Genomic DNA, 11,591 nt, shown 5'->3' with positions numbered 1-11,591 from the left:
TGTTACAACACTGTACATAGCCATACTATAATTACTACTTATTTGTAAAAAAAAAAAAAATGTTATTTAGCAGACGCTCTTATCCAGAGCGATTTACAGTTAGTGAGTGCATACATTTTCATACTGGCCCCCCGTGGGAAACGAACACACAACCCTGGCGTTGCAAGCGCCATGCTCTACCAACTGAGCTACAGGGGACTATAACGTTTAAAATGTCTCTATTCTTTAAAAACTTTTGTGAGTGTAATGTTAACTGTTTATTTCTAAATGTTTATTTCACTTTTGTTAATTATCTATTTAACTTGCTTTGGAAATCTAAACCTATGTTTCCCATGCCAATAAAGCCCTTTGAATTTATTTGAGAGAGAGATAACATGCTGAGCTCACCCTTGCAGGCCAAGGTCCAGATTGTGGTGAGGAGTGGGGGAGGGTGTTCAAGTGACCACGCATAAGCTGACCTACCAATAGGACTCCCATTGTCTTGGATGATTAGAATACACTGACTCCCCCCCCTGAATGTAGTCTACAACTACCCAGTACATACCCATTTCAATAAAATGATTTCCCCTGCACTTTCATATCATTTGCATATAATTTAATTGTGCATTGAGAATAATATCCACACACTGCCAAAGTATGTTGCTTTAGATTTTTTTTTATGTAGGTGTCTTTTCCTTAATATCTTCCTGTTTTTACCACTTTGGCTGGAAAAAGCCAGTCCCTGTCTGTTATTAAAAGCATTTAAATGCAGGAACATCTTGGCAGACTGCCCAGTCCAAAGGCCTGTTGCCAAGGAAACAAACTACACCTGCTCTCTTGCTTTACTCCCTCCCTCCCCAGAGGCTCATATTTCAAATCTGTTTTTCCTGTAATCTCTGGTATATCTCATTGCCTTTCAGCTAAAAGCTTTTTGTTGTGGAATTGGAGCAAGAGAGAGAGAGAGAGGAAGTGAGAGAGAGGGAGTGGTTAAGAGAGGGGGAGGGAGGGAGAAAGAGGGGCCTCCTCCTAGTTGCTAGGGCAACTTGACATCACAGTGACGATTTCCTCCATTTAAAAGCTTTTAACCGGATCCCTCTCCTGCCCTAGGCCCCATTTTGAGTCCTCTTTCAGCTAAGCTCGGGGGAAGGGCACAGCACAGGCAGAGCAGTGTGTGGCTGTTTGCAACCACATTCCACTGACAGCATAGGAAATAATGCTAGACAGCAGAGAAGGGCTTTCAAACTAAACCGTTTTTGGGGCCTATTTTTGTTTACAAAACCGAAACAGGAAGAGAGTGCTTTTGAGAGGGCTTTCAAAATGGCTGCCGAGGACAGTTTTAGTTACCTCATTCCGGGCCACAGCGAGAAGCACAGAAGGGCCCGAAACTGGACCGATGCCGAGATGAAGGGGCTCCTGTATGTATGGGAACAGAACGTCGCCGAGCTGAAGAAATGTAAGAGGAACGCCAAGATCTACGAGAAGATGGCCCAGAGGTTCTTCGAGCTCACGGGAGAACAACGCCACCGGGAGGAGATCAAGATGAAAATCACCAACATGTCTTTCCAGTACAGGCAAGTGTAAGAAATACATTTTTTGTTTGTTTGGATTGAAAAAGGTATCTACTTGTATTGTATGAATGCACTTTAATATCCAGAAAGAGAGTGTAGGCCAACTGAAGTAGGATACTTTGGAATTTAACTCCACAGGTGTCAGAGCATCCTGCATACCTAGAACTCAGTAAGGGCAGCTATGATACCTAGAAACCCAGACTTCTTATGTCTTGACCCAAACCAATATATACCATCCTTAACTCCTTAACTCCTTCTTTGACAGGAAAATGAAATGCACAACCAATGGGAGCGGTGGGACACCCGACTGGCCGTACTACAAAGCAATAGAGAAGCTCCTCACCAAGACGGATGATAATGAGACTATGAACCCATTTGAGCTCCAGTCTCCTGGCCCCTCCACCTCCACGGAGGCCTCGATGTCCCATGCAGAGGGCCTCCCCATGGGCTTCCTTCCGGAGTACACAGGCTCCTCGGACGAAATGGAGATGAGGGAGGACCTGGATGGATGGGAGAGCTCTGGCAGTCTGCACTCCGGGCTTCCCTGTCCTGAGTAAGGCCATGTTTACATATTGGGCTTCAAATGAGGAGAGAGAGAGAGAGAGAGAGAGAGAGAGAGAGAGATGAGGAGACCTCCTGAGAGAGAGAGAGAGAGAGAGAGAGAGAGAGATGAGGAGACCTCCTGAGAGAGAGAGAGAGAGAGAGAGAGAGAGAGGGGGGTTATCAAGCTGAGCTATTCAGCTAAACTGTCCACCCTTGCCAGGAGGGGTCGTCTATTGTCATTAGTACGGCCTGATAAAGAGTCTCCACAACATTTACATTACATTTACGTCATTTAGCAGACGCTCTTATCCAGAGCGACTTACAAATTGGTGCATTCACCCTATAGCCAGTGGGATAACCACTTTACAATATGTATTTTTTTTTTTTTTTTTAAGGGGGGGGGGTCTGGGGGGTAGAAGGATTACTTTATCCTATCCCAGGTATTCCTTAAAGAGGTGGGGTTTCAAATGTCTCCGGAAGGTGGTGAGTGACTCCGCTGTCCTGGCGTCGTGAGGGAGCTTGTTCCACCATTGGGGTGCCAGAGCAGCGAACAGTTTTGACTGGGCTGAGCGGGAACTATACTTCCGCAGAGGAAGGGGAGCCAGCAGGCCAGAGGTGGATGAACGCAATGCCCTCGTTTGGGTGTAGGGACTGATCAGAGCCTGAAGGTACAGAGGTGCCGATCCCCTCACAGCTCCATAGGCAAGCACCATGGTCTTGTAACAGATGCGAGCTTCAACTGGAAGCCAGTGGAGTGTGCGGAGGAGCGGGGTGACGTGAGAGAACTTGGGAAGGTTGAACACCAGACGGGCTGCGGCATTCTGGATGAGTTGTAGGGGTTTAATGGCACAGGCAGGGAGCCCAGCCAACAGCGAGTTGCAGTAATCCAGACGGGAGATGACAAGTGCCTGGATTAGGACCTGTGCCGCTTCCTGTGTAAGGCAGGGTCGTACTCTCCGAATGTTGTAGAGCATGAACCTGCAGGATCGGGTCACCGCCTTGATGTTAGCGGAGAACGACAGGGTGTTGTCCAGGGTCACGCCAAGGCTCTTCGCACTCTGGGAGGAGGACACAACGGAGTTGTCAACCGTGATGGCGAGATCATGGAACGGGCAGTCCTTCCCCGGGAGGAAGAGCAGCTCCGTCTTGCCAAGGTTCAGCTTGAGGTGGTGATCCGTCATCCATACTGATATGTCTGCCAGACATGCAGAGATGCGATTCGCCACCTGGTTATCAGAAGGGGGAAAGGAGAAGATTAGTTGTGTATCGTCAGCGTAGCAATGATAGGAGAGGCCATGTGAGGATATGACAGAGCCAAGTGACTTGGTGTATAGGGAGAATAGGAGAGGGCCTAGAATTGAGCCCTGGGGGACACCAGTGGTGAGAGCACGTGGTGCGGAGACAGCTTCTCGCCATGCCACTTGGTAGGAGCGACCGGTCAGGTAGGACGCAATCCAGGAGTGAGCCGCGCCGGAGATGCCCAGCTCGGAGAGGGTGGAGAGGAGGATCTGATGGTTCACAGTATCAAAGGCAGCAGACAGGTCTAGAAGGACAAGAGCAGAGGAGAGAGAGTTAGCTTTAGCAGTGCGGAGAGCCTCCGTGGCACAGAGAAGAGCAGTCTCAGTTGAATGAACAGTCCTGAAACCTGACTGGTTTGGATCAAGAAGGTCATTCTGAGAGAGATAGCAAGAGAGTTGGCTAAAGACGGCACGCTCAATAGTTTTGGAAAGAAAAGAAAGAAGGGATACTGGTCTGTAGTTGTTGACATCAGTGGGATCGAGTGTTGGTTTTTTGAGAAGGGGTGCAACTCTCGCTCTCTTGAAGACGGAAGGGACATAGCCAGCGGTCAAGGATGAGTTGATCAGCGAGGTGAGGTAGGGGAGAAGGTCACCGGAGATGGTCTGGAGAAGAGAGGAGGGGATGGGGTCAAGCGGGCAGGTTGTTGGGCGGCCTGCAGTCACAAGTCACAAGATTTTATCTGGAGAGAGAGGAGAAAGAAGTCAAAGCATAGGGTAGGGCAGTGTGAGCAGGACCAGCAGTGTCATTAGACTTAACAAACGAGGATCGGATGTCGTCAACCTTCTTTTCAAAGTGGTTGACGAAGTCATCCACAGAGAGAGAGGGGGGGGGGGGGGGAGGATTCAGCAGGGAGGAGAATGTGGCAAAGAGCTTCCTAGGGTTAGAGGCAGATGCTTGGAATTTAGAGTGGTAGAAAGTGGCCTTAGCAGCAGAAACAGATGAAGAAAATGTAGAGAGGAGGGAGTGAAAAGATGCCAGGTCGGCAGGGAGTTTAGTTTTCTTCCATTTCCGCTCCGCTGCCCGGAGCTCTGTTCTGTGAGCTCGCAATGAGTCATCAAGCCACGGAGCTGGAGGGGAGGACCGAGCCGGCCGGGAGGATAGGGGACACAGAGAGTCAAAGGATGCAGAAAGGGAGGAGAGGAGGGTTGAGGAGGCAGAATCAGGAGATTGGAGGGAGAAGGATTGAGCAGAGGGAAGAGATGATAGGATGGAAGAGGAGAGAGTAGTGGGAGAGAGAGAGCGAAGGTTGCGGCGGCGCATTACCATCTGTGTAGGGGCAGAGTGAGTAGTGTTGGAGGAGAGCGAGAGAGAAAAGGATACAAAGTAGTGGTCGGAGACATGGAGGGGAGTTGCAGTGAGATTAGTAGAAGAGCAGCATCTAGTAAAGATGAGGTCAAGCGTATTGCCTGCCTTGTGAGTAGGGGGACGGTGAGAGGGTGAGGTCAAAAGAGGAGAGGAGTGGAAAGAAGGAGGCAGAGAGAAATGAGTCAAATGTAGACGTAGGGGAGGTTGAAATCCCCCAAAACTGTGAGGGGTGAGCCATCCTCAGGAAAGGAACTTATCAAGGCGTCAAGCTCATTGATGAACTCTCCAAGGGAACCTGGAGGGCGATAGATGACAAGGATATTAAGCTTAAATGGGCTAGTGACTGTGACAGCATGGAATTCAAATGAGGAGATAGACAGATGGGTTAGGGGAAAAATTGAGAATGTCCACTTGGGAGAGATGAGGATTCCTGTGCCACCACCCCCTCTGACCAGATGCTCTCGGGGTATGCGAGAACACATGGTCAGACGAGGAGAGAGCAGTAGGAGTAGCAGTGTTTTCAGTGGTAATCCATGTTTCCGTCAGCGCCAGGAAGTCGAGGGACTGGAGGGTAGCATAGGCTGGGATGAAGTCAGCCTTGTTGGCAGCAGAACGGCAGTTCCAGAGGCTGCCTGAGACCTGGAACTCCAGGTGTGGGGTGCGTGCAGGGACCACCAGGTTAGAGAGGCAGCAGCCACGCGGTGTGAGGCGTTTGTGTAGCCTGTGCGGAGAGGAGAGAACAGGGATAGGCAGAGGCATAGTTGACAGGCTGTAGCAAATGGCTACAATAATGCAGAGGAGATCGGAATGAAATGAACTAAACATCTGGGAAAGGAGAGAGTAGGGCCTCCCTCACCAAAACTCCCAAATATAACTCACCCAACTTCCACCTCAGAAACTATAATTGTTTCACTGAACCACCCGAATAAAAACTCTCCCAACTTCCACTTTAGAAATTAGAATTGTTGTGAACTACAGCGGTTCAATGTTTCAAGGAATAGACTCAACTTACTTTATTCAGCTAGCTAACTATGACGCCATAGCTAACTAGCATGCTAGCATCCAATAACACACAGTTTAGCACCAATACTTGGTTACAACAAACTACCAATAGTGTGTTAACACACTAAACAGATAATTCGTGTCCGTGTCTAGTTCCTTTCATAACGCAGCAATAATTAAACGTTGGCTAGCTAGCACAAATATATTGTATTTAGCTGCTACAGTGCAGCTAGCTGGTCGTGTTGGCTAGCTAGCAATGGCTGCTGTGTTGACTTTGTTTGAAAAACGGTGGCGCTGCGAGCAAATGTAGCTGGCTAAAAGGATACTGTATCTAGTTGCTGCCGTTGCTAATAGCTACTCGCCAGCTAGTCCAGGAGGTGAGTTAGCTAGCTAGCTAGCTTCGTGCTACACCCGGCACCGCCGAATGCAATGCTAACCTACAATAACTACCCACAACAGCCCACGATGCCTACCTACAATACCTAACTACAATCTAAATACATAGTTTAAGCCTTACTCGACAAAGCCCAAGCTATGTATAAAGCCAAACTTACCCGACGCCAGCTGTCTGGGTGGCAGACAAGAAGACATTTGTCTTCTGCAATCAGTAGCTGTAATTAAGTACAGTAGCCACTAACTACCTAACGTTAATGCCTCAGATAATGAGGTTAGAAAAACAGCTGAATGGTAGGTAGCTAGCTGGCTTAATTACAGGTACTCTTAAGCGTGAAATAACATTGGAAACAACTATCCACAGTTGCTAAAAGTTACCAGTAGCTACCCGCTAGCTAGCTAGCTTTATTGGTCCAGGTAGTGGGTTAGCTAGCCTCGTGCTTCGCCGGGCTCCGCCGTATACAATACTTACCTACAATAATTACCTACAATAACCTACAATAACTACCTAAATAAACGACCTACAATACCTGACTACAACTACCTACCTACAATCTAAATACATGGTTTAAGCTTTACTCAACACCATATAAGAAGCCAAGCTTACCTCCGGATGTTGAAAATACATATTTTCTGGATGTTAGTGATGTTACGTTTGATACTGGAGCCCCGAGGCCTTCGTCGAAATCACTAAGAAGCGATTTATCACTTAGGCTTGTCACGATCGTCTGGGTAAGGAGTAGTAGACCAAGGCGCAGCGTGTGAAATAAACATGACTTTATTTAATTAAAGCACGAAAACCAAAACAATAGACGATTCGTGAAGTCCACGGTTAAACATACCGACACGGAACAAAAACCCACAACACCCAAAGGAAAACATACAGATCAAATATGGCTCCCAATCAGAGACAACCAGCCCACAGCTGACACTCGTTGCCTCTAATTGGGAGTCATTATCTCAAACATAGAAATGAACCCAACAGAAATACCAACATAGAAATACACCCAATGAATGAACACACCCTGGCTCAATATACAGAGTCCCGGAGCCAGAGCGTGACAGTACCCCCCCCTAAAGGCGCGGACTGCGACCGCGCCTCAATAAGGGCTAAACAAGGGAGGGCTGGGTGGGCATACCTCCTCGGCGGTGGTTCTGGCTCCGGCCTTGATCCCCACTTCCTCTCCAACCCCCCAAAGTACCCCTGGTCCTGTCTAGCCCCGCTGGCCGGAGCCGGACTGACGACACGCGCCCCTGGCTTGGTGCGTGGAACAGGAACGGACCGGAATGGGCTGGCGGCCGCGCACCACAGACTTGGTGCGGAGAGCAGGAACGAGCCGGACAGGGCTGACGACGCACCCCGTAGGCTTGGTGCGTGGAGCAGGGACAGGCCGGGCAGGGCTGTCGACGCACACCGCAGACTTGGTGCGTGGAGCAGGAACAGGCCGGGCAGGGCTGTCGACGCACACCGTAGACTTGGTGCGTGGAGCAGGAACAGGCCGGGCAGGGCTGTCGACGCACACCGTAGACTTGGTGCGTGGAGCAGGAACAGGCCGGGCAGGGCTGTCGACGCACACCGTAGACCTGGTGCGTGGAGCAGGAACAGGCCGGGCAGGGCTGTCGACGCACACCGTAGGCTTTGTGCGTGGAGCAGGAACAGGCCGGGCTGGGCTGGCGACGCACACCGTAGGCTTTGTGCGTGGAGCAGGGACAGGCCGGGCTGGGCTGGCGACGCACACCGTAGGCTTTGTGCGTGGAGCAGGAACAGGCCGGGCTGGGCTGGCGACGCACACCGTAGGCTTTGTGCGTGGAGCAGGGACAGGCCGGGCTGGGCTGGCGACGCACACCGTAGGCTTTGTGCGTGGAGCAGGGACAGGCCGGGCTGGGCTGGCGACGCACCCCGTAGGCTTGGTGCGTGGAGCAGGGACAGGCCGGACCGGGCTATGGAGACGGATAGGAGACCTGGAGTGAAGAGCTGCCACAACCCGTCCTGGCTGAATACCTACCTTCACACACTCTGTGTGAGGCATCAGCACAGGACGTACAGGGCTGTGTACCCGTACTGGCATAACAGCACGCGACACTGGCGCAGGATATCCGGGACCGAGGAGAGGCACTGGAGGCCGCGAGCGCTGATCCGGCACACTCCGTCCTGGCTGCATGCCCACCTTCGCACAACACGTGCGGGGTGCTCGCACAGGACGTACAGGACTGTGCCGGACCACTCGCGGCACAGTACGCAGCTCCGCATACCTCGGAACCTGCCCAGTCTCATGCTGCCATGCCTGAGTACGGGGAGTTGGCTCTGCTCTCCATCCAGGCTCCGCCAACCTGCCTTCTGGCCCCCAAAACCCGGTGGCCTCCTCTCCTAATCTCCCAATTCGCCCTGTGGCAGCCTCCTGCTGCCCAGTCGCCCATGCCGTGTGCCCCCCCCTAAAAAATTCTTGGGGGTGCCTCTCGCCTTTCCGACCACGGCCCGGTTGACGCCGCTTCTCCACTCCTGCCTGGGTCTCCCCCTTCATCGCCTTCCGGTACCGGACGGCCTCCTCCTCGGTAATCTGCCCCCAACCGAGGAGGACATCCACCAGCGTTACCTCCTGCGTGTGTTCCTGGACACGCTGCTTGGTCGTTGTACGGTGGGTTTTTCTGTCACGTGTCGGTATGTTTAAACGTGGACTTCACGAAACGTCTATTGTTTTGGTTTTCGTGCTTTAATTAAATAAAGTCATGTTTATTTCACACGCTGCGCCTTGGTCTACTACTCCTTACCCAGACGATCGTGACAGAAAAACCCACCATAAAAGGACCAAGCAGCGTGTCCAGGAGCAGGCAGCCTGGACATGGGAGGCGCGCCGTAGAGAGGAGCAGCGGCGGCAAACGGGTCAAAGTCGGACGGTCGAGAGGCAACCCCAAGACATTTTTAGGGGGGGCACAGGGCATGGACGACGTGGGTACTGGAGGCGATAAGGGAGAGGGTGAGAGTAGAGGCACGGCGAGAGGAACTGTGTAGGCAGCTGAGGGAGCGGAGGGTTATGAAGAAACCCAGTCCCGCTCCTCACACCAAGCAAGTGGTGTGCGTCACCAGTCCGGTCCGGCCCGTTCCTACTCCCCGCACTAAGTTAATGGTGCGCGTCGCCAGCCCAGCCCGGCCTGTTCCTGCTCCACGCACCAAGCCTACGGGGTGCGTCGCCAACCCGGTCCGGCCTGTTCCTGCCACTCGCACCAAACCTACGGTGCGCGTCGCCAGCCCGACCCGGCCTGTTCCTGCCACTCGCACCAAGCCTACGGGGTGCGTCGTCAGCCCGGCCCGGCCTGTCCCTGCTCCACGCACCAAGTCTACGGTGTGCGTCGACAGCCCTGCCCGGCCTGTTCCTGCTCCACGCACCAAGTCTACGGTGTGCGTCGACAGCCCTGCCCGGCCTGTTCCTGCTCCACGCACCAAGTCTACGGTGTGCGTCGACAGCCCTGCCCGGCCTGTTCCTGCTCCACGCACCAAGTCTACGGTGTGCGTCGACAGCCCTGCCCGGCCTGTTCCTGCTCCACGCACCAAGTCTACGGTGTGCGTCGACAGCCCTGCCCGGCCTGTTCCTGCTCCACGCACCAAGTCTACGGTGTGCGTCGACAGCCCTGCCCGGCCTGTTCCTGCTCCACGCACCAAGCCTACGGGGTGCGTCGTCGGCCTGGTCCAGCTCGTTCCTGCTACTCGCACCAAGCCAAGGGTGCGAGTCGTCAGCCTGATCCAGCCCATTCCTGCTACTAGCACCAAGCCAAGGATGCGAGTCGTCAGCCTGGTGAGGTCCGTTCCGGCTCCACGCACCAAGCCAAGGGTGCGTATCGTCAGCCAGGTCCGGTCCGTTCCTGCCTCACGCGCCAAGCCAGGGGTGCGCGTCGTCAGTCCGGTGCCTGATCAGGTCAGCTACTCCACTACGGAGTTTGAGCAATCCGCTCCGTCTATGTCCGGTCCAGATCCAGCCAGCGGGGTCAGACCGGACCGGGGGCGCTACGGGGGGATTGTGGAAGGGTGGTGGTCAAGCCCGGAGCCGGAGCCGCCTCCGAGGAGAAATGCCCACCCAGCCCTCCCCTGTTTTGGGGTTTTGAGGCGCGGTCGCAGTCCGTGCCTTTAGGGGGGGGGTACTGTCACGCTCTGGCTCCGGGACTTTGTATGTTGAGCCAGGGTGTGTTCGTTTCGTGGTGTTCTGTTTGGTTGGGTTGTTCTATGTGGTTGTATTTCTTTGTTTGGATGAGTGACTCCCAATCAGAGGTAACGAGTGTCAGCTGTTGGCTCGTTGTCTCTGATTGGGAGCCATATTTATACTGTCTGTTTTCACCTTGGGGTTGTGGGTTTTTGTTCCGTGTTCAGTCAGTGTTACTGTGGACTTCACGATCGTGTTTTGTTTTGTGCTTGTGCTTCAACTAATTAAAGTCATGTTTCTTTCACACGCTGCGCCTTGGTCTACTTCGCTACTAGACGATCGTGACAAGGCTCCCTAAGTGATAAACATCACAGTGTATTGTGATGATAGTTAATTAGCATGAGAGTAATTAGCATACAGCGAGTTTACTTTAATTTCACATTATTTTGTAGTTCTCAATTTACCAAGTTTGAGCGAAAAGGGCCCTACATACAGAATCAAAAACATATCCATGACAACTCTTGAGCGCTTGTATAAACTCTCTCTATAAATTATATCATTACCATTGCTTTGACTAACAAAACCCCTTTCTGTCCAGTTCCCACCCGGCGCCGGTCAAGAGGAAGAAGGTGCACCAGCACCTGTCTCTGAAGCGGCGGAAGCTGAAGGTGATGGAGGCCATGCTGCAGGAGCAGCGGAAGGTGAGCCGGGCGGTGGAGGAGACGTGCCGCGAGGTGCGCCGCGTCATGCACCAGCAGAACTTCCTCCAGGTGCAGAACCTGCAGCTCCAGGAGCGCATGATGAACCTGCTGGAGAAGATGATCCAGCCACTCGCCGCCCCCACGCCCGCCTGGGGCGCTGCTGCCCAGCCCGGGGTCAAAGAGCCAGGCCAGGGATGAAGGGTCCAGAGTGAGGGGTCAATGAGGGTGGTGGTGGTCAGGACTCCCTAAAAACACGTGCTTCGATACAAGTGATTTTTCGTAGCAGGTTAGGTGAGCATTTTCATTAACCCTTTCCCTAACCTAATTCAAATCAAATCAAATCAAATTGTATTTGTGTAGTAGACCTTACAAGCCCTTAACCAACAATGCAGTTTTAAGAAAAATAAGTGTTAAGTAAAAAAGAGATAAGTAAAAAATAGCAGGGAGGTTATATACAGGGGGTACCAGTACAGAGTCTATGTGCGGGTGCACAGGTTAGTTGAGGTAATAACCTGCTACATTAATTATCCTAACCTGCTGCGTAAGTTCTCCTAACCTGCTACGAAAAGTTGCAGCTGTATCAAAACTGCGTCCTGGTGGTGGTCACTATGTGTTATATGCTATATGGCTATGTGTTATATGCTATAATATGGCTATGCTCCACCTGA

The 11,591-nt window shown here is 52.2% G+C and overlaps 1 protein-coding gene across 2 annotated transcripts; it reads left to right on the top strand.

The window, feature by feature from the left end:
* Window positions 1-950: 950 nt before the first annotated feature.
* Window positions 951-11,265, top strand: LOC121572705 (myb/SANT-like DNA-binding domain-containing protein 1). Of its 2 annotated transcripts, none has more exons than XM_041884726.2 (3): window positions 951-1,556; window positions 1,813-2,100; window positions 10,821-11,265. In XM_041884726.2, exons 1-3 carry the CDS (start codon window positions 1,297-1,299, stop codon window positions 11,119-11,121), a joined length of 849 nt encoding a protein of 282 aa, XP_041740660.1. In that variant the 5' UTR covers window positions 951-1,296; the 3' UTR covers window positions 11,122-11,265. The 2 variants fall into 2 exon arrangements, with proteins under 2 accessions (XP_041740660.1, XP_041740661.1); XM_041884727.1 differs by having other exon boundaries at window positions 952-1,550.
* The last annotated feature ends 326 nt before the right edge of the window (window positions 11,266-11,591 follow it).

Source organism: Coregonus clupeaformis, chromosome 8 (genome assembly GCF_020615455.1).
Source record: "Coregonus clupeaformis isolate EN_2021a chromosome 8, ASM2061545v1, whole genome shotgun sequence".
NCBI lineage: Eukaryota > Metazoa > Chordata > Actinopteri > Salmoniformes > Salmonidae > Coregonus > Coregonus clupeaformis.
Note: the sequence above shows the minus strand (reverse complement) of the source record. Positions and strands in the feature narration are given on the sequence as shown.